Here is a 23,736-nt window from a genome sequence, read left to right on the forward strand (position 1 = left end):
ATTACTGCTATTTAGTGAATGAGGCCCGTTGTATTTACTGATTCATGTCTTAGAGAACACTTTGCTTGCTACCCAGGGGGGTGTTGTCTTAGCTGGAGACTACTGTACTACAGACAGTGCTTTAACATTAGTTTGCAGTGATATAAATAAAGGAAGTCCTTATGTGTAGTTATATCACAGTATGTAGTTGTGTACAAGCTTTGTGCTAGTGTATAACTCATACTTGGAATAATGGTACTCATTAAGGATACTCGTTTATACTACATACCCCTAATTAACACAGTACCTTTAGGAACAGCCAACATTCACTTGCTAAGCATTACTGACTAGTTTTTGCCCTGTACTTTACCATTGTTGTCATAGTCAATCAGTAGCTGTTTTAGTGGGAACAAGTGCCTGTGTTCTATTATTAAAATAGCATCGGACCACTGCATTGAAGTTCACTTACTTCTCAAAGAATAAAAAATAGACTGACATTGAAATATTGAACTAAAACAATTGTAATCAAGTCTTGGTTTTCATTTACAAAAAAAAAATAAAAAAATACTTGTTCCATTAGTAAACAATTTGCTCTAAGCATCTCAGTTTTATCACAGTCCATGGTGTATAGAATAATGAGTTATTTTGTCTGATCTGAAATGGAAAAAAAGACGCATTCGAATGGGGGAATGAGACCATAGATTAACAACCTAAACCAGGGGTGTCAAACCTACGGCCCGTGGGACGGATCTAGCCTCCGAGCGATTTCATCTGGCCCGCGGAATATCATTTTTTTATTCACTAGGATACAGGTACTAAAAAAAAGAAAAGTCTGTGTCAGCCAGAAATTATTTTATCTGTGTGAGATTATATATATATATATATATATATATATATATATATATATATATATATATATATATATATATATATATATATATATAATTACTCTGCTGGAGCTGCTGCTCACTTTCCCTTGCTTGTCATCTGCTTGCCATTGTCACTGCTGCTGATGTGAGTCGGGGGCGTGTCCTACCGGTGCCCCATTAGCAGACACAGAGTGGTGGGGGTGTTCTCCTGGGACTCCCTGACTGTCAGCTAAGATCAGCCCCGCGCACTGGTGAGTGTTGCTGTTCACTCTATTTTGGAAGATAAAAGTTGTACGCTTGGATTCTTACTGACGCTACAATCGGGGTCCGTTTCTGTCTGCAATATTATGATGCAGGTCATACTTATTTATCATATTTCTTGCCATGGTTTGCTTCATAGTGTCTTTTAATGTTGTATTATTTCACAAGAGACACATGTTACTTACAAATGAAGCACACTGGCTTTTCCATTCATGCCCTCAAAGAAATACAAAATTCCCCATTTCTCTTGAAACACACAGCACTCTTGTTCCACCGTTCTCTTCACGGAAACCCTGATTTACATTAATCTAGGACTACATCACACTTCCTTAACACTAGAACCGCCATATTTTCTGACTAGCTAGAACCGCCGCGCACGTCAATTTGACGTTTACAAGGATTTGCCAACAACAATGGAGGTGCTGCAGTTTCCCCACAGAAGCACTCTGCTGCAGAGTCACACAATATAAATGGTAACGTTTATTATTATTATTATTATTATTATTATTATTATTATTATTATTATTATTATTATTGTTATTATTATATTTTATGTAGCTGACACAGCTTTGTAACCAGAGCTGACATTCTACAAGGTCAAACTCAGGTTTCAAGCTTTAGCTGGCAGTATTTATATGACTGCTTGGTATTTACTATTCAACCTCTGTGTTACATGGCAAACCAGCAGAGAAATTAAGGAGTCTTTTGTACATTACCAGAATTTTTACATGAGTATCAGCATTGATGATGCAAAAAAACAACTGAGGACACGACCTTGGTGTCCTCATAGCTAGTTACGGTCGCGAGCTGACAGTACATAATATCCAGGAGCGACTTGCAAGTTTAGTGAGGAGGATGTGTCAGATGGCATGCTTACATACAATTACCCATTTATACAGTTGGGTTTTTACTGGAGCAATCTAGGTAAAGCACCTTCCTCAAGGGTACACTAGCAGTGTCCCCCACCTGGGATTGAACCCACGACCCTCCAGTCAAGAGTCCAGAGCCCTAACCACTACTCCACAATGCTGCCTGTCATCAGTATGTGTAGGTGAGGAACCACTTGTGTTCATTACATTTAATTCATAATTAATTATTACTCTCACAATCTGAACTGTAATTAATATGTACAATGGAACTGTTCATTGTCACAGAATATCAACTTTATTCCATTTCAAGTGGAATAATGCAATTATTCTTCCATGGTCTCAGTTTCCAAATCATGAGAGCCCTGATTAAAAGGTGATACACCAATGTAATTAGTAACCCCCTGCTAACATGTTCAAGTACAGTCATTGGAGCACTTTAGGTAACAGTTCTGAACTATGTTTGCATTTGTATTTTGTAAATGCAAGTTTTAAACAAATAGCGACTGTGGTTCTGAGTATATTGTTATGTTTGTTCTAAATTATATTTGACGAGGGGATTGTTATTACAGTTTACTATGAAAACCTGTTTCTTTAAGTTGATACTGACACCTGAAGACTATTAAGGTATTGAAAGCTAGTTGTCATAGTTATCTAATAAACAGTATTGACTCTTAAAATCCATTCTTACTAAATGATTTGCTTGTGTTATTGCTGAAACTCTGTATTGATTGTTGCTATTTATACATTTATAAACCCTGCAATGTTTACGGTAAACTGATTTATTACATAGTTATAGATGTAACTATCACTATTTAATCATATCCTGATGTAACTATCACTATTACCTGCTGTATTATTGAATTGTGGTTTGTCAAACTTGTACTTTACTTGAACAAAAGTTATTGTATTTCTTGCTCTTATTGTATTACTTGTATTGTAACGCTTGAAATGTTTTTGCTTACGATTGTAAGTCTGCTAAGAAATAAATAATAATAATAATAATAATAGCTGAGATTTTATTTGCAAAGATGTTTCAAGAAATGCATTATGGTGGAAAGACAATTCTCCATATTATCCAAGCCATTATGTCTTTTGCCAGTTAGTTAATTTGTTATCAGTACCTTAGTGGTCTAATGCACCTTTATATATCAACTGCTATTTTTCCATAGTGAAGGTGGTGTAAGGAATTTACAATTACAAGTAATGAGTATATTGCTACATGTTCTGTAGCAGCCACATACAGCTGCAGACTCTCTTGTTTGAAAGATTGTCCATGTTTTATTGTGTTAGGAAATGTATGTAAGATTTTAATACCCATGGTTAGTTTAATAAAATTAGGAGAAACTGTGATAGTGTAGTTTAATATTTCATTGTCTATATTCAGATATCAGCTAACACATGTTATTATTAAAAGTATTTTTAGCAGATGTTTCTTCTTGCCAGAGGACTCCTCTGGGCTATTCTTGTTGATGAAGAATCGTCTTCTTACTTGAATGTCAGATTAGTTTAACTAAAGAACTGCTATGGGTATAAATTGTTAAACAGCTTGATGCTTGAATGTGACAAGAATAAAAACAACCACAACAGCCAACATATTCCTACAGTGTTCGAAGTGAGCACTGTGGTCAATACCGTTTGAAGAGGAAATGCTTCATAATAATACACCACTTTAATTCGTATGAAGAATAATTGGCAATTAGCAATGTATTTCACACATAAAAAATCTCAATTTAGAAATAAACATTGATACTCACCCCAACCAAAGCTTGTCAATTTAGAATGAATGTCCACAGACCTTGTATTTTTATTTCAGTGTATTTTAAAAATTATCATTTCGAAGACTCAACTACATGCAGCAAGACCATGTAGCATTTTTCTTTTTTTGGTCAGTTGGGGATGTCCAGTGGATCCACAGACTCCACTTATTCAGTGGATGGTATTGGAGTGGAATTTAAAGATGAAGAATGTCAATGTTATTAGATATAAAAGAGACAATAGGAATCCCTGACTAGACTCCCGAGGATATCTTTTTGCATGTTGGGCTTCAGCTTTTCCACAAAATTTTGTATGCCATGCACTTGCCAGTACTATTTTAAAATTCATATTCCCCTATCTACACAACCACCCATCCAACTAATTAGACAGTTACATTCCCTCTGAAAAATGTGTTACAAGGTTGCCTTTGGAAATGCAAGCAAAATGAACAGAGACCTCCAGATTTCAAATTTACTTCAAAGAAGACATTGATTAAGAAGAAACATAAAACAGATATACTTAAAAAACCAAGGAGCAACATTAACTTTGTTAGAATGCACCTCTGAGAAGTCAACAAACCAGAGAAATTATTGAAATTCCATCAGACCCCTTCACAATCTTGATAGAAAATCATTTTTTAACTAAAGCACTAAAAATAGTCTGTATATTGTTACCAGGTATTGTAACACATAAAATACAACTAAAACCATACCATATGTGACATTATAAGTCACCTTGAATAAAGGCATCTGTAAAATAAACAAATAATAATTGATAAACCACCCAGAACCTCCCAATGGAAATCACGTTAATTATCTATATTCCTTAAATTGTCTTTTGAAAATCCAGCAGAGTGGACAGATTAACTGGACAGGAAAGTTGTAAAAAAAAAAATGCCTGTGGACTTCATGTCTCCAATAAAGAATATATTTCTTATAATAAAAATGGTTTCTGATTATTTGATGTTGTATCTGCGGGACAGACTTTTATTGATTTCTAAGATGCATCTGGGGAAGCGGGCAGCGGCATCAGTGCAGGGCACTCCGGCAGGGGCGATGGCGACATTGGGTACACCGGGGGTAGGCATGGTACAGAGTACTCTGGCAGCGACAATGCAAGCCACCGCACGAGGCACACCAGCAGCTGCAATGCACGCCATGGCACCAGTTAGCCCTGCAGTGACAGTGCAGGCCACGCCGCAGGGCTCACCTACAGCAGAGGAAACGCAGGTTGCAAGACAAGGCACTCCGACCGAGGCAAGCGCAGGTCGCAAGACGGGGCACTTTGGACGTGCAGGCTCTCCTTCTAGCGCTGGAGACAGCGGGGCCTCTCCCTGTGGTGCTAGAGACAGCGGGGCCTCTCCCTGTGGTGCTAGAGACTGCGGGGCCTCTCCATGTGGTGCTAGAGACAGCGGGGCCTCTCCCTGTGGTGCTAGAGACCGCGGGGCCTCTCCCTGTGGTGCTAGAGACCGCGGGGCCTCTCCTTGGGGCGCTGGAGACCGCGGGGCCTCTCCCTGGGGCGCTGGAGACGGCTCCCCCTTCTTGGGCACTGGAGATGGTTCCTCTGCTTGCCTTCTTCCCCACACTAAAGACGCAACAGTTCCTCCCCCTTTGGCTCTGGACATGGCTGTGGCTCCTCCCTCTCTGGCACTTGGGCAGGCAGCACCTCCCTCTCTGGCACTCAGGAAGGCAGCACCTCCCTTTGGGGGTCTTTGTATGGGCACTTCTTTGTGGTGCCCAAACTCCAGGCGAGCCCCACAAATGACAGCCCCTTCAGCTTGAAGACATCTCTGCTCCTGCTCCCACTCCTCTGCTAGTTAGTCAATTTTCTTTTATTTTCTTTTTTTTAAAACTCCAGTCCTGCTCCGAGTCTTCAGGGAGAGCTATCCCACTCTAACACCAAATGTAGCAGGATAGGGTCAATAATGAAACTCAGAGACAAGAAAAGCTGCAGTTTATGCGTAGTTGCACACTTTTAATACCCACACAAACAAAAGACACAGGAACACATAAATAGGCATAAAGGCCAAAATAAAAGGTAAACAAAACAATTTGGCTGTCAGGCTGGGCATTCGCTTTACTGACTAAGCTCTCTAAAACACAATATAAACACACTCACCAGCACTCCTTTCAAGCCCCTCTCTCAAACAAAGGATTTCTCCGTGCTTTTATACATGTGGCCACTCCCCAATTAACATCAATTATCTAATTGGGGAATGGCCACACCTGTGATTTGCTGGTAGGAACAGCTCATTTTAATTCTAGATTTAATTATTTGTGTTACTATATATTTTCATGAAGCCTAAAAAAAAAAAAAACATTATCCACACATTTAAGGCCTAATTCTTTTAGAGAATCATTGTTCCCGCACACTACTAATTTTTCAATAACTATAAAGCTGGGCGCAACATAGATAATGACCATGGACATGGTCTTTTGGTGCAAACAATATTAAAATTGTGTAATTGATGCTGCTTCCGCTTCATTTATTCATCGCAGCAAGTAGTCCATGCATCATTGAATTATTACCAACAAAATGGTAATTAATCATTAAAATTCAATAAAATAACAATACAAGTCGACTTACATTTAATGCTGGTGAGCAGAGTTTTCGGTATAGATGTGTCAACAGCAGCTAAAAAATAGAACAGAATAGAGTATTTTAGTTTAGTATGAAATCAGTAAAATGCAAACTTTTTCTTTTCAATATCTATACTTGTTTACTCTTAAACCCAGGACTGGGAATTAAGTCTGAACAGCAAAACTGCAAGATGCTTCTTTTTAGTGCAGAAGAAAAGCTTGCAACAGATACTACTGACTTGAGGCTCTATTCTAAACAAAATAGCTCTATTATGTGTTATTTCTGTTACAAAGGACAATGGCTGATCCACTAAATCCATTTACCCTCAGAAAAGGGTATGGGCAGCAGTGTGGAGTAGTGGTTAGGGCTCTGGACTCTTGACCGGAGGGTCGTGGGTTCAATCCCAGTTAGGGGACACTGCTGCTGTACCCTTGAGCAAGGTACTTTACCTAGATTGCTCCAGTAAAAACCCAACTGTATAAATGGGTAATAGTATGTAAAAATAATGTGATATCTTGTAACAATTGTAAGTCGCCCTGGATAAGGGCGTCTGCTAAGAAATAAATAATAATAATAATAATAATTACGACTTCAGAAGACAGGCTATTCTATCCGTAGCATTTCTTCTGAATCATATGTTTCTATGATTTTTTTGATGTTTTTGATCCGCTTTTATTGTGCCTGAAAAGCACATTAAAGTTATCTGTGCATGTGGCTAACAGTGTGCAGGTGCAGGAATGCAGCAGTGCGCAATGAACAGACAGACAAGGATAATCCAGGTGCAATGGTGTTTTATTTGTAAATCCAAAGTCTGATGACAAATGGCAGTATACAATAACAATGAGAACAGGCAATACAGCGGCGTGTATTGCTCTGTTTTAATCCACGGGCTGGTCCTGAAATAATAACAGTCCTGTTCCTAAACACCCAAACGTAACACAAAACACAGACACAAGTCCACAGTGAATGCGATAGTACTTGCGGTATAAATACAGTTTATTCGTGAAACAATAGTGAAGTGTTGTCCAGGTATGTGCTGGCCTTTGGTGACAGCTCTGGATCGTGTTCAGTCGTCTAATAACAACAAACAAAGTAATTCCTTAAACACGACAAAACAAACAAACAGAACACTCACGATTACACTGCACAGTCCTTCTGGTTCAGCTTTAACCATACAAAGGAAAAGATCACTTTGCTACGCCCTCTTTTGTACAGTCAATCATGACCCCTTGGCTGCCACATCGTTTCCCTTCCAGGTCGATGATTTAGTGTATCGTAGCTGCGTCCCCTTTCTAGATGACCGACTTCCTTCTAACCCTGGGAATGAATTGTCTGGCCATCCAGTTCAGGGCACTCTGTTCCCTTTACACAGCGCCCTCACAGGTCAGGAGGTAGATTTATCTCCAAGAATCAAAAGTATTGTAATGACCCTGGCATCCTAGACAATGTGTTTGTCTGGTTTGTTTGTTTGTAATGTCTCATTTAGTGTTGTGTATTGTAAGGCTACAGGGCACGTCGTTAGTGTGTGTATGTGTATGTGTGTGAGTGTGTGTGTGTGCATGGTGGACGGAACCCTCCCCCGAGGCTATAAGTGTGTGTGGGGGGGTGAGCTGCGAGCGGGAGTAGGCACGCAGACTGAGACTGGAGTGGTTGCTGGAACAGAGTGTGAGGCTGGAAGTGAGGTCCTCACCTGAGAAGCAGTGAGACGAGCCTGAAGCATGTCTGTGAGTGTCTGATAGAAGAGAAGAGGAAGTGAGCATGAGGGCGAGAAGATAAAAACAAGTAAAAGAGCCGTGAATGAGGGCATTACTTTTATTTGATTATTTTGGCGTGAACCCCAGCCCAAACAGGGATTCGTTGTTTGTTTTATTTTAAGTTCAGTTATTAAAAGCAACAAGTTTGAATGCCTTCTGGTCTTCCCGAGTCTTGTTTCCCTCACAACGTGCTCGGCGTTACAGTATGTTCAATGAAAGTGTCATGCATATTTTTTTACACGTTTGTTACACATAAATAAAATACATTAAATTTGTTTGCAATATAAACCCTGTGTGGGAATTGAACCCAAGACATGCTTTGAATGCAGACGCTCTAGCTTTCACGCCACAAAGTTTGTACCATTTTGCAACATTTGCAAGTAGTATAGCAGTAAAGTTACAGTTTTTAACAAGTAACGAGACAAACAAGATTTTGTAAATAATGATGATGTATTATCCCGATTGTATTGAAAGCTTTCATAGGATTTTGCAAACTATCATAATATGTTTGATCCGTTCATTTAGTATATTGTACAGTGCTCGAGTCCTGGCATAACGACATTTCGTACGGAAAGAAAAAATATGACTTGAGTTTGAGGAACTGTAGGCTACAGGGAGACGTTGATTCTTACATTGAAATTTGTTAGCACACAAGTTGGGGGAATAACACAAAGGGAACACAAAGATACAATGTCAAAAATACATAGCTGAAAGGGCTGGGTTTTAAAATAAGTAGGCTTCCATTTAGATGTACTGTAGTTGTTTTTGGTGGTACAGTACTACAGGTAGTGAACAAAAAAATGGAAACACCTGGGTAAATGAGGGACACCAAGTACATTGAAAGCATGGGCTTCCACACAGGTGTGGCTCATGCGTTAATTAAGCAAATAACATCCCAGCATGCTTAGGGTCATGTATAAAAATGCTGGACAGGCCTGGTTGCCTAAAATTATGGCTAGCATGGCTGCAAGAGGAGACCTCAGTGACTTTGAAAGAGGGGTGATGGTTGGGGCGCATTTGGCAGGAGCTTCAGTGACCAAGACAGCTCAACTTGCTGGTGTTTCACGAGCAACGGTGTCTAAGGTGATGTCGGCATGGAACTCCGAGGGAAAGACATCATCAGCAAAGGGCAATAGTGGGCAGAAGCGCATACTCCAGGATCGTGATATCCTTGCATTAATTCGAAGTGCAAGGCAAAATAAGCGAGGAACTGCAGATCAATTGACAGCAAATTTCAACCTGGGGCGCGAGCAGCCAGTTTCATCAGAAATGGTCCGCGAAGAACTCCACAGAGCGGGATACCATAGTGGCCCAACGCCCTATTAAGTGACTTTACATTGGTGTTTCCATTTTTTTGTATATTTTCAACAGTAGTAGTATTTTACTTCACAACATATTCTGAAAATATTACTTGCCAGAAGAGACGACTGGACACATGAACTGTAATACAGTGCATACTTTTAAATCTGGTACTGTGACAGAAAAAGAATGAATCTTGGTTTTAAATCTCGACATGTGAGGGCGCTGTGTAAAGGGAACAATGTGCCCCGGACTGGATGGTCTGACAATTCATTCCAGGGAAAGGTGGAAGTCGGCCATCTAGAAAGGGGGTGGAGCCACAGTACACCAAGTCATCACCCCAGATGGGCGGCGATGTGGCAATCGCAGATTGGAGGAAAAGTGATTGCACTCGCTAACCAAGGGGGCGTGGTTGAAAGTATAAAAAGGGATGTGGCTGAGCGAACTGCTCCTTTGTTATGGTTGTGAAAGAACCACTGAAGGACCGGAAAATAACCGTAAGTGTTTTGTGTTTGTGTGTTTGTCATTCTAATTGTACTCATTTGTCATTGTTAGACGGCTAACACGATCCGGGCCAGTAACAAACCTGGACAACACTGCACTGCTGTTCACTATTAATTGTATTTCACCACTTGCACGTTAGCACTCACTCTGGACTTGTGATCGTGTTTGTGTTCTGTGTGTGTTTATACTGTTATTATTATTTTGGGACTGAACCCTGTGGTTTTAACTGTGCAGTACACATTGTTGTGCATTGCCAGTTATTATTATTTAACGACACAACAGCAAAATGAAATCAAAATGTTACCCAAGCACAGAACTGCTTAAAATGTGAAAGGCAATGCAATTTAGCAAAAGATTTAAAAATAACACCAGTTTCCCGAATTAAAACAGTATCCAAAGTCAGTCTTCAAAATTGCAGAATGTAGTGCTCGATAAGACCCTAATGTCACAGTTTTTTCACAGCAAATGAAAATGCACAAAAGCAACTAAAGATCACAGATTAAAAAAAAATTAATCACAGTATCTAAAACTGTGTAATGATTAACTTATACATTACCGTGCCTTGTCTCGTTTGCTTTGTTTTTGGAGGAAGCGCTGTGTTACTGCAGTGCACAATAAAGTCAGACAGATTTGCCATGCCAGAAAAAAAAGAAAAACAAGGGCTGTGACGGTTAAACTAGTCAATTGTAACATTAAAGAAATGGGCTTTGTATCAGAAAATGAGTAAGGGTAAGTGCATTGATTTGTTGCATATTGTAACAGGGCGAGGAGACCTGTAAATAATTATTTGTTTATTTTTAGAATGTCCCATTTGTGTTATTTTGTATTTGTGTTTTATGATTTATGTATTTATTATATAGGACGAGCGAGGTGCCGTCCTTCAGGGTTTTGTTATTGTTTTGTTTCTGGCAGAGGCGAGATTAGGCAGCTCGTCCTCTTCCAGTATATAATTAAAAACCTTGTGTAGAAGGTGACCATCTCCCGAATTGATTAAGTGATTAATTTGTTGCTAATCAGGAGATGGTCACCTGCATAAAAGACTGCAGCTCTCTGTACTCGGGGTGGGTGTTTGGAGGAGCGAGCGAGAGCGAGAGAGGTGTGTAAAATATAAAAAAGAGTAAGTACAATCAATGCGATCAGTGAAGGCTACTGCCCAGCCTGACAGTATTTTGTGTTTGTTATTTAGTTTTATTTAAAATCTTTATTTTGCTCTATGAGCAAGTGTTTTTGTTTGAATATTATATTTATTTTTGTTATTTAAAAATAGAATGGTGCAAGCGCCATTGCACCGTACCTGCAGTGTTTCCTTGTTTCCTTCCTGCATTCTGGCCTGACGTCACCACATTGGCTATCCTGTCACATGTATATATATATATATATATATATATTCATGACGCCACCTTGTGCGGTTTTCCCCTTTAATTCTGGTCAGAAAGTCTTTAAGATTGCTCCTTCTACCCACCCGGGTGGTATTCTCCTCGGCACAGGCATGTGATGTCAGATCTTACACGTTGGAAGCAAGAATCGGTGTGCCGTATGCCAGGGGAGGTTTTGGGTTGTTTGATGTGCATCATATACCACTCCTGGAACTACGGTTACATGTGAGTAACCCTCATTTCTAGGGATGGGGATAAGGTATGTTATCCACTCTTATGGCAGACTCCTAGCAGTTCTCTGGGAGGAGGGGTAAAGTCGCACACCCCCTATTTAGGAAAAAGAGACTGCAGAACCAAAGCTGCAAGACAAGCATGCCAACAGAACTCAAGCTTGATATGGTAATGTGAGGTACAGGTGTGTGCTGACTTCCAGGTAGCAGCCCTGCAGATTTCTGGATAGGAATGTCCCTGGAAGCAGCTATTGAGGCAACAGTATATCTGGTGGAATGAGCCTTAAGCCCCGTAGCAGGCTCCCTACCAGCCAACCTATATGGTTATTTGAATGCTTTGAAATGCTAGAAAACAGTGATAGTGCATTGAGACATGTCAATTACTTTCATACTTGCATTGAGATCAAAAGTGCATGCAAATATAGTTCTGTTTTTATAAAGCTGATATGGTTCTGCAGCCTTTGGGTGTGTATGTGTTGAAGTGTACATGTATATCCATTGCTACAGCACCGGTGGGCCATGATGCCGGATGTCTCTTGTGTCACCTGGAAAGAGTTGCATGTTCTATGCCTTACCTGATGACATTTGCTTGTGTTGTCTGGTTTCATATATATGATTACCTTTAGTGGACAGCAGTTTTCTGTAATGTGCCGTCATGTGGTCTTGAATAAGGTATTGAGTTGAGAGTTTGCAAGAAGAACCAGAACAGAATGCTGTGAATTAAAAGACATTTTAAGCAGTTAAAACACATTCTGTAGCATTGACAACTTCTGTACTGTACATGTAAGTATTTGAAATAAACTTGGCAGGGCATCAGAAAGCAGCAGATCAAACTTTCACATCTATAATGTACTATTTGTGGTCTAAAATCTGCATTTTGAATTTAAGTAAAAAATGTAATAAAAAACATGGTCTGCAACTGCTATCCACACCCATTTAGAGAAGTAACAAGCCACAGCACAATGCAGAAAGTGGAACACAAATTTTGCTGCCTCATTAAAAAAACATAATCAAATATTTAAGCATTAGACACAATATTGATTGATTATTAACACTAATATAACTTCATACTATGCTATAACTTCAAATAATTGCTTGTCTCCAATACGCGCCGGGTCTGCTGGCAAATATTGTAAATAAACTACGGGTCTCTATTAAACGCCGGGTCTCTGTCATTGCCATTGAAGCTGAGGAAGATGAGGAAGAGCTTGAGCGTAATGAACTGCTAATAAGTGACAGCGATGAAAATGACTCTGGATTATTATTTTTATTAATAATAATAATAATAATAATAATAATAATAATAATAATAATAATAATAATAATAATAATAATAATAGAAAAGTCATTTATGGTATGCCTACATATAATACATATTTGTTTAATGCAGTTATTACATTATTAAGTTTTGATAATTTTCAGCGTGCTGAAAGTAGGCCAGATACAAACCTCTTGGTGTATTTTACCGTTTTGTTGTATTAACAATGTACAAGTTTGAGATTAAACAATAAATAATTTATGATAATGATAATTATTTAATTATTTTTAAAAACATTTTTGAAGTTTGTATTATTATTATTATTATTATTATTATTATTATTATTATTATTATTATTATTATTATTGTTGTTGTGTTGTAAACGTAGCCTACACACCTATGTTCTGATGTCAGGTCTTTTATTCGATTTAACTGTTATTATTATTATTATTATTATTATTATTATTATTATTATTAACAATGGTAGATCTAATTCCGTTTTTAAATACAAATTCGTACTTCTGCTTGTTCGTTTTGCATACCGTATCCTTGTTAACCAGTGCATATAAAAAGACTGTAATAGTACTTTCGCTTTATACTTGAGGTTGTACAATACAATGTAATTGTGTTATAAAACACAACTGTTACTTGGTTCCCACTGATGCACAACATTTTAACAAAGTTGCTGGAATGTTTAAATTGAGTTATGATGTTGGTTCAAGGTTGTGAGTTAGTGGCTTCTCAATGACCGCACAAAGCATGTGAAGCTAGTGATCTAATACAAATGCCGGTCTCGAATAGTCGCCGGTCTCCAATAAGCGCCGGGTCTGCTGGCAAATATTGTAAATAAACACAGGAGGCGTTTAATTGAAGTTTTACTAAATACAGATTTTTATAATGAATGTTTTAAACTTTAACAACCTCTCTTTAGTTTTGGTGATTCTGTTTAGATAGCTTATTAAGTGATGTGCAGAGTAACAAGTATAGACAAGTAGCCCTAATGATTATGGTGAATTTTCCTGAGTGTGTGATATACTGTATGAGTATAAAGCTGATAACTTGTGTAACCCTGAGTTTTTAGGCTTTTGGAAGGGCTTAAGTACTGAAACAAATACACGTCCTTTGAGCTAAGAAGGGGTTCATCTTTGCTATCTGAGTGGAGTAGGTACTCCCTCCCCCTGTTGTGTTCTGTTCAAATATCTGGTTACATGTTACTGAAAGGAAGGAGAGAGAGAAAGGAAAGATGGAGTAGAGAAGAGAAACCCACAAGAATTACTGGAGAAGGTGAAGCAGGAATTAGAAATTAAAGAGAATAAAGACTGTCAGAAAAGAAGAATTAAATTCTAGAAGATTATTGGAAGTTTCTCCCTTTCTACTAAAATCGATGTATCTTTAAAATGATAACTTCAGTGCTTCAGACTGCGAAAGAATCACAAATGCACAAAAGCTTTTAAATAGTACACCAAAACCAATAATATAAAGAGTATTGCTTTTGACAACTTATAAGTTTAAATGTTACTTTAAAGTACACAACTTACAGTACATACTTCAGACTCCAACATAATTTCTGTTCGGGGTCGAAGGTCTCCGACATTGTGCGACAAGTCGGAATTACGTCATCTACAACATTGCGGCGTGTGTCTTTTTTGGAAAGGCGTACAGCCTTAACAGATCGTCAAACCTTTCACCTGTCATTCAAAAATACCTAAAAAATTAGTTTAACTGATTGCCAGTCAATCAGTGTTCTTGGATCGCTATGGCCTTCTGGGAGATGTAGTTTTTCATTCCTCATTTAAACATGAAGAACTAAAAAATGTTTTCAGGAACAAAAGCAATTTCCTCATCACTTTGTAAACCTCCATCAATTACACGGACATAAGATTTATTTAAACTCAGCTTTTGTATTTCGTTCCTGGCTTTAACCACTGTTCAAACAAGCTTACAACCCAGTTCGTACATCTCGAAAACGATCACTTGCAGTGATATTTAGGTGCATCTGTTTTAGATTTGACAAAACTATCAATAACTTTACTGTTCGTTCCCAGTGCACATTCCTTTGTTTTTTGCATTTTTATTTTTCAAATGCCACTTTCATGTTCTATATCTAAAACACTACTACCTCGATAGAATCTTCACTTACAACCAACACTTTTGTCTGTGTAAGTGGGATTTCAAACTCAATCTCCAAGGAACTCATAATACCATTCCCACAATGTGAGAGACACACATTGTACCTCTTTGAACTAAGCGTAACAAAGGAGCGAAAACCAAATCCAATTATCAAGTTAACAATCAATTGAATCTCATTATTGAACAAGTATCAATTAGGAAGAAATGTTTTAAGTCCCGCATAAAAGATTAATTCTCAAACTAAACACAGTAGGGATTCAAGGAAATGAATGCACATGGATTAGGGAGTGGTTAACATGTAGAAAACAGAAAGTACTGATTAGAGGAGAAACCTCAAAATAGAGCAAGGTAACCAGTGGTGTACCACAGGGACCAATATTAGGTCCTCTGCTATTCCTAATCTACATTAATGATTTAGATTCTGGTATAGTTAGCAAACTTGTTAAATTTGCAGACAACACAAAAATAGGAAGAGTGGCAAACACTGTTGCAGCAGCAAAGGTCATTCAATAGCTGTCAGCATTCAGAACAGGCCGAATGGCCTCCTCTCGTTTGTAAACTTTCTTATGTTCTTATGTTCTTATGCTCTAAGTGGCATAAACAACTCAAAGTGTTGAATCGGTAAGAAAAATAATCCACAGTTTTTTGTACAATGGTATATGGGATGTTCCAGAACATCACTGCACCCACACAATGTCCAAAACACATGCCACTGGTTTACAATATCTTATTTGAAGAATTATGAACTAATAAGAAAGGGTTAAAACCAGCCAAGATGTTTCCCAAAAGTACATACACAGTATACAATGCAGAATAAAGTAAGTTTTGACAGTCTGTTGTGAATTCTCAAAGTATTTTTTTTGTTTGTTTGTTTGTTTGGCCAAAATATATACATAGTGAGTTTTCTCTCTCTATCTGATAACTGCTTGATTGCAATATGTATATTCCTCAGAGTGTACTGTACATTATGTTATTGTATATGTGACCTTTAATATCATTTTTCATGTGTCTATTACACCTGTTTTTTCTCCAAAAATGATTTAAAAAAAACTTTAACCCTTACAGTAGTAACATTGGTTCAAGTCAGGCTCTCTCCTACAGTCTTACCACACCTCTATCTGCAGCTACAGCCCTGTTAACAACTATCTTATGCTCACACACGCCTATTGCCTTTTCTCTAATGTCTGAGAGTCTCGGCTTTTATGCACAAGGTCATTCTTTAGTTAAAAAACAGTTGTCAATTAACTAATTACCACCAATTGACACATATATACGTATGTCAAGGGTGTACAAATACAGTCCTCAAGCCCTCCTGGTCTTTGTTACTGTTACTGTACATCCTAAATTACTTAATCAAACCAACTTAACCTCCTTCATTATTTAATGATACCTTGTGACGGGTTATACCCCGCCCTTTGTGTATTTTGTATTATTATGATTTAAATGTATTTGTGTTAAAAATGACTTATTATTTATTGATGTTTTGTTTTGCAGGGAAGGAGTTAAAAACCCTCCCTGCTAGAAATACTTGTGTAGAATTTGTCTGGCTTCACACTGGCTAATTGATTGCCAGGTTGAGGACAGCCACATCAATATAAAAGTTAGCAGTTTTGGCTGAACGGGGTTGAGTGTGTTGAGAGGCGGAATGAGAGTCGGGAGGTAAAGCAAAAGAAACCAGAAAATACAACCATTGCTACTTGTGCTAGTTTAGACTAGCATGTAGGTTCTATAGACATTGTCATCTCAAATATATTGCAAATGTCATGGACTTTCTTATGTTATGTTCTTATGATATTGTATCAGGAATCTACATTGAATGAACTCTAATCTAATTTGTCTAGCTTTGCCTAGAGATAACGATCAACCTAACACCTTGAATGCACCAGGCACTCAGGAAACAAAAGGCTAATCAAACCCGTCTCTGTGATTTAATTAACCCGTCTAGTGAGAGAGAGGTGGCTTAGCAGAGGAGTCTGAAAGAGAGAAAAGTAGCTTAAAGATTTAGAGATTTAAGACAAATTTCACATCATGTTGATTTAATACCACTATGAGTACAAGATGCAAACATTTTTATTCTTAAATTGCCTAACAAGTATAGAATAACCCAGGTAATAAATCCCTAAGAGAATTAAACCGTTGGCAATGTCCAACCAAAGTCGCAACCAGACATGTTTGGTGTCTAAAGAAATGTAATTTCTTATGGTAAAAATAACGGGAATTCTGAATAAAATCTGAATTATTTAGCAAAAGTTATGCAAGTTTTAAAAGTTTCCCCTTTCCAGATTTTGATAAAGAACTAATCAGACAGAGGAAGGGGGAGCAATCAATCAAGATTGCAAGCCCATTCGCTACAAAATAGCCAATCGGAGCATGCAGCGGGAAATTCAAATAATCTCTTTGTTTGAAAAGTATAAAATCCCCTGCTTTTGCCCCAGCTCCTGGTCCCCAACTCTGGTCCCCAGCTCTCCCTCTAATCTGAGTCCCCAGCTCTACTCCGCTACGCTTGCCCCCTTAATCTGAGCCTAGCGCTATCCAGACCTGCTTTAGCCCCAGACTGGCTGCTGATCCCTGCTCGCTCAGACTCTAAGAAACTACAAGACTGCACCTGGAGCCCTCAGCTCTCAGTATTTATCCATCAAGGTTGGGGGCCCTGACACTCGGAGAAACACAAGGTAACAGAACTGCTTGCCAGGCTAGGTAACAATACAATACTAAAATATCTATTCAGGTATTGTGCGATCCCTTGTTGTTGTGTCAGTATGTACTAATATTTCTTTGGTAAATTGTTGTTTTAAACCTTAGTTCTCATTGTAATGCTTTTAATGTGACTTTAATTGTGTAACTGTTTTGTGTGATTTTCAAACTTTTATATTGTTGCATGCTTAATAAATACCATCTTTCTAAGAGATTCCCAGTATTGAGTCATTCGCTCATGTTGAACAAACACGATTTATGAACTTTGAACAGTCTGGAATGTGGTCTATTTTTGGCTTGTTGTAATGTGTAATTCTGCCATCGTTTTCAGAGAGCGATATTAAAACGGGTTTATACATTATAATAGGACACTGTTTATTGTAGAGGTCCCACCAAGATCTTGACTATCGAAGGTATCTCATTATCCCCTACAGTTTTTGGAGGTCCTTTAATTTATTGCTCTTAAGAATATATTAACTGCCTACAATAGTACCCACAAGCACAATACTTGTTTTGTTCAGTGTCTGTTTGTTTTGGCCACTGTGCCGTTTTGTTTTGTATAATTGTTTTGTATTAATTTTCTTTTATTTTGTTCTTAGGTATTGTGAAGAAGGAGCAGTGACGCCTTTAAGGAATGGCGTCACTGGGGAAAAAACTACACACCCCAGAAACCTCAGCGTTAATTAAAAGGCGGGGTTATGCAGTTTAAAAGGAAGCAGAGCAGAACAATTGGGGGTTGAGTGATTGCCTGCACAAGCCTTGGAGATTATTCCTGTGTCTTGGGAAAGCGATAGTAAGTGCTTTTCATTCCAATCGTAGCTATTTTGTGGAAGTCTAGTATAGAGTGTTTTACCTCTTGGTGAGGCAGACTTTTGCTTTTGATTGGTTTTGGTTTTGTTTCGCAGTGGTGAATTAATTGAATTACTGTGGTTTACCGTTGTCTACGCCATTGCTATTAGGACCCGCAGGGTTAGCCGGGGTACCTGTGTGGCGCAGTCACGGTGTATAATACTGTTTGGTTCCCAGCTGCAGGAGCAGCAATCGACACGCCAAGTGTGTTATTTATAAGACCGGGACTGGTTAAAACGCTGTATAGTTTCCAGCTTCAGGAGCAGCGATCGACAAACCGAGTGTGTGATTTATTTGACTGGGACTGGTTAAAACACTGTTTGATTACCAGCTGCAGGAGCAGCGATCCGCATATCAGCAAGAAGTGTTTATGGTTCAAGAAAACTACAAAACAAGACTGTGGTATTGGGACATTGTTTATTACTGTTTGGACGTGGCACTTTAAAAACAGTCACATCAGTGGGAGTACAAGTGTCACGTCATTCCTGTTGAGGGGAATTCAGTTTTCATTCGTGTTTGTTCTGGAACCTGGCTGTAGTAGGAACACTTCTGCATATCTTGGATTTTCCCTTGCTGTCTTCCGGGCACACTCCAGAAGGTGCCGCTGTTCTCTGTTTCTCTGTGTTCCAGGAAATAATCATTCGAGGGAGCTCAACCACCACTCGCCTGTGTTCCTGGCTAACTTCACCAGAGAACGCCAACCTCTGCTTACCTGTGTTCCCGGCTCACTCCACCAGAGGGAGCCCAATCGCTACTTACCTGTGTTCCTGGTCCAGAGGGACTTCCAACTTCTACTTGCCTGTGTTCCTGGCTCACTCCACCAGAGGGAGCCCCACCTCTACTTACCTGTGTTCCTGGCTCACTCCACTAGAGGGAGCCCTACCTTTACTCATCTGTGTTCCTGGTGCACTCCTCTAGCGGGAGCCCAACCCCAACTTACCTGTCTTGCAGAATCAGGACATTTTACAGGCAAAGCCTGTCACAGCTTGGTCGACTCGCAGTAGCATAGAGAGGGGAGAAGAAGTGAGGTAGTTAGTGGCCTGTACAGGGCGAATAAATGCTTCTGAATAAGTGTGTTTAACTGTAAATATTGTAAATAAAAGTATTCACCTGAATAAGCAACGAGTTCACTCCAGTCTGTGCAAAAGAAAATACCGGTGTCCAGTAGCACCACACTACCACTCTTTCACAGTATTAAACGTGCACGTCAGCGCTTCCTTACCCCAGTGCAGGGTATGTCTCCTCCCTGGTCTGACGTCACCCACAAGGCATCTCCTCACATACCTATAAAACTCTGAGGACTCCAGACTTTGAGGACTGAATCTGTACACCCTTGATGTAGTTTTGACCTGGTTATGTGCTGGAGAACCGTTTTCCCGCCACACCCACTACACATAATTACTATACACAAATGGAGACCAAATATACACTAGAAAACTGAACCTGAACTCTCAGGAGTATGCAGGAATAAGCTATTATAACAGTCAGCATGACTGGGCGATGTTAGACAGACTGCTGACCAATTCTATACTTTTCTGCTTCAGTTGCATTCAGTGTGGTCACAAACATTTCATCATCTACCAGCTGTAAGCTACTGGCCCTTGGAGCCAAGAAGAAGTTTACGTTGGGTTTTACAAATACTTAAACTAATTCATGGCCTGACAGCTCTTGACTTATCAAGCCTCATTTCATTATTATCTGGATTATATATTGGCCATGGGGATTTAGCCAATTGAAACTCACTCAGCCACCTGTTCAAAATAATTTTAGTATAATTATGGTTTACAGTAAGAACAAGCTACCAGCAGGCATTTGTAATACTGAGACACTTTCAAGGTTTACCAAAAGCTTTTAAACCATATATACCATGATTAATAGTTTATAATCATGTTGAAATTATGTAAATTGTATCAATGTATATTTGTCATAGTGGCAGGGCGAAAGCCCTTAATGTATATCTAGTGTGCAGGGCCAGATTAACGCGGGGGCTTTAGGGGCTGCAGCCCAGGGCCTCAGATTCTGAGGGGCCACAAAATATATATATACAGTATATATAATTTATAATACAATGTCTAAAAAATGAATAAGTAGCATGTGACTGTGTGGATCGGACGCAGCGTAAAGGAATATCCTCTAGAAAGTGCCCTGAGGGCATCAGATGATTCTAGGGCATTTTCCACTTCCAGAGGTTGGCAACTCTACGAAATCAAGGCTCCCTGTCCCTAACCCAACCCCAACCCTAACCTTAAGCAACCCCTGCCCTAAAACCTAACCTCAAACCCAATACATAACCCTAAACTGTTTTGCTGTTTGAATCTGCATTGAAATAGGTAAGTGGATTGTAGTTGATTTGTTAGAATCGTTGCTTGCTTAGGTAAGCAGCCTGCACTTAATTAAAAAAAAACTTTAAAAAAAAAGGAATTAAGTTATCCAAACTGTGTTTGGGGCATGTTGAATTGTGATGTGGATACAAACTTAGTGTAAAGTAAACGGCGATTAGCTTTCTATTGTCCTCTAACTAGGGGGTGTGTGTGTGAGTTCTGTGGTGTCCTGCATACATATTGAGAGCTACAACCCTGCACTTAATTAGTTTTGAGAGCATAATCTGCAAACACGTGTGGATTCTGCTTCTTCCCCTGGCTGGAATTCGTGTTGCTGTTTGAATCTGCGTTGAAATAGGTAAGTGGATTGTACTGTAGTTTATTGTTAATGTATATCTAGTGTGTAGTTTATTTGTTAGAATCGTTGCTTGCTTAGGTAAGCAGCCTGCACTTAATTAAAAAGCTTTAAAATAAGGAATTACATTTTCAAAACTGTGTTTGGGGTGTGTTGAATTGTGAGGTTGATGCAAACTTAGTGTTACATATATGACTCCAGGCTGACAGGATAGTATAAATTGCCTTTCTCCCCCCTAGTGACCGACTTCAACACACTTCTGGACTGTCTTGGACTTTCTCAATTTGTCAATGTGCCCACTCACACCCGAGGACACACCCTGGATCTGGGGCCTTGATGTCTCCAATCTCTCCGTCTCTCTGACCATTTCTTAATTACTGCTAATATTAATCTCCTTGCTCCTTCCTCCGCTACTGATACTGTTGTCTCCTTCTGTCCCAAGAATCTGCTGAATCCTATTAAACTCTCAGAATGTGTCTCATCCCCTCTAACTGGTACTCTCCCATCCTCAGTTGATGATGCAGTGACCCTCTACAACGCCACCCTTACTCATATTATTGACACTGTTGCCCCGCTTACAACCAAAACCACCAAGAAAGATTGAAAATGCTCATGGTATACCCTCGAACTTCGACTGTTTAAATCTACCTGCCGCAAGCTCGAGCACAAGTGGAGGTCATCTGGACTGACCATCTTCCAAGCTACAGGCATGTGCTTGCCACGGCCAGGGTGAAATACTTCTCTGAAATCATAACTATGGGACATGGTAAACCAAATGTTCTCTTTAACACCATTGACCAAATCCTACATCCTGCCACCGATAGATCCATCTCCTGTTTATCCTCCTCTCTTACCTGTCATGATTTCTCCTTTCTTTCGGAACAAAATCGACAACATCTATTCTACTCTCGCCCACCATAAACCTAGTCTACTACTTGACCACCTTGACGCTCCTCCGGTTGCCCCTCCTGCCCTCTCCTCCTTCTCGTCTCTCTCCATTGCTGATATTTCCGGCTTACTGTTGAAATCAACTACTGCCACATGCCCCCTGGACCCCTGGCCGACTAACCTTGTGCGTCTCTCTGCTTCCGATCTTGCTCCTTCCATTATGCACACTCTCAACCTGTCCCTGGATTCTGGCTCGGTTCCTGATGCCCTTAAGCTTGCCTGAGTTACGCTGGTACTCAAAAAACCCTCCCATGACCCGGCTGACTTATCTAATTCCTGTCCCATCTCCAGTCTTCCTTTTCTCTCAAAACTCTCGAAAGGGCTGTAGCCAGTCAGCTGATGAAACACCTCACGGACAACAATCTGCTTGAATCTCTACAGTATGGTTTCCGGCCGCTTCACAGTACTGAAACTGCTCTGCTCCGGATTGTGAATGATCTCCTGCAATGCTGATGCTGGTGCTCCCTCTGTGCTTGTCCTCCTTGACCTAACAGCTGCTTTTGACACCATAGATAATGGCATTCTTCTTGATCGCCTTCAGAAGTATGCTGGAATCTCTGGAACCTCTCTCCTGGATGTCCTTTTACCTATCCGGACACATGCAGTCTGTTTTCTATGCTGGACGCAGTGGTGTTGCAAACCCAGTCACTAGTGGTGTCCCCCAAGGATCTGTTCTTGGGCCCCTTCTCTTCAATATCTACATGCTTCCCTTGGGTCACCTCATCCTCCAACACAGCCTCATGTTTCACTCCTATGCTGACAACACCCAGCTCTACTTAAAACTTGACCCTGGTAGCCCCTCTACCATGGTCCGGCTCTCGGCTTGTATTCACGACATTGAGGCCTGGATGTTTGCCAGTTTTCTTCAGCTGAACACTATCAAATCTGAACTCCTTCTAGTAGGATCTAAAACTCAACTTAAGAATCAAAATATAGCTGCCCTGAACCTTGGAAAATGTCTGCTGCTGCCTTCCCCCACAGTACAAAACCTTGGTGTACTTCTTGACAGCAACCTCTCCTTTGATGCCCACATCTCCTCCGTGGTCAAATCTTCCTTCTACCATCTTCAAAACATCTCCAAAGACCGTCCCTACCTCTCCCTCCCAGATGCGGAGATACTTTGTCATGCATTTGTCTCGACTCGATTACTGCAACTCTCTATATGGTGGTCTCCTGGCACGCACCATAAACCAACTGCAGCTTGTCCAGAATGCTGCTGCCAAGATCCTTACCAGATGTAAAAAATGTGATCACATCACCCCCCGTCTTGTCCAGCTGCACTGGCTACCTGTAAAGTTCAGGATTATTTTCAAAACTCTCCTGCTCGCCTACAATGCCCTTGATCACACAGGTCCTGAGTACCTCATCAACCTGCTGACCCTCTATGTCCCTGCCCGCAAGCTGAGGTCCTCTGACTCTGGCCGGCTTGTTATCCCCAAGCAAAATGCACCACACTTGGAGAACGCTTGTTTAGCTTCATGGCTCCGACTCTTTAGAACTCTCTCCCAGCTTTGGTGCGTGATGCTCCCACCGTCGCTTGATTAAATCAACTCTCAAGACCCACCTGTTCTCTCTTGATTTCCATGCTCTTTAAGCCTGATATCTCCTATTAGCTGCTGTGTTGCTGCTACTATTTCATGTATTATGCACTTTCCACTGTATTTAATGTATAATGCAATTTTTGTGTTTGTTTTTTTTCCCCTGT

At 39.8% G+C, this 23,736-nt stretch overlaps 1 protein-coding gene across 1 annotated transcript in view; it reads right to left on the reverse strand.

Moving 5' to 3' along the window:
• LOC117403153 (spermatogenesis-associated protein 7-like) overlaps positions 1–23,736 on the reverse strand; it is a 105,021-nt gene that overhangs the window by 75,999 nt on the left and 5,286 nt on the right. Inside the window, exons 3-4 of the mRNA XM_034005165.2 lie at positions 12,097–12,189; positions 6,320–6,367 (exon numbers count right to left, since the gene is read on the reverse strand). Coding sequence (XP_033861056.1) covers positions 6,320–6,367; positions 12,097–12,189 — 141 coding nt within the window. The remainder of the gene's footprint in view (positions 1–6,319; positions 6,368–12,096; positions 12,190–23,736) is intronic.

Source organism: Acipenser ruthenus, chromosome 5, assembly GCF_902713425.1.
Source record: "Acipenser ruthenus chromosome 5, fAciRut3.2 maternal haplotype, whole genome shotgun sequence".
In the NCBI taxonomy this organism is placed as follows: Eukaryota; Metazoa; Chordata; class Actinopteri; order Acipenseriformes; family Acipenseridae; genus Acipenser; species Acipenser ruthenus.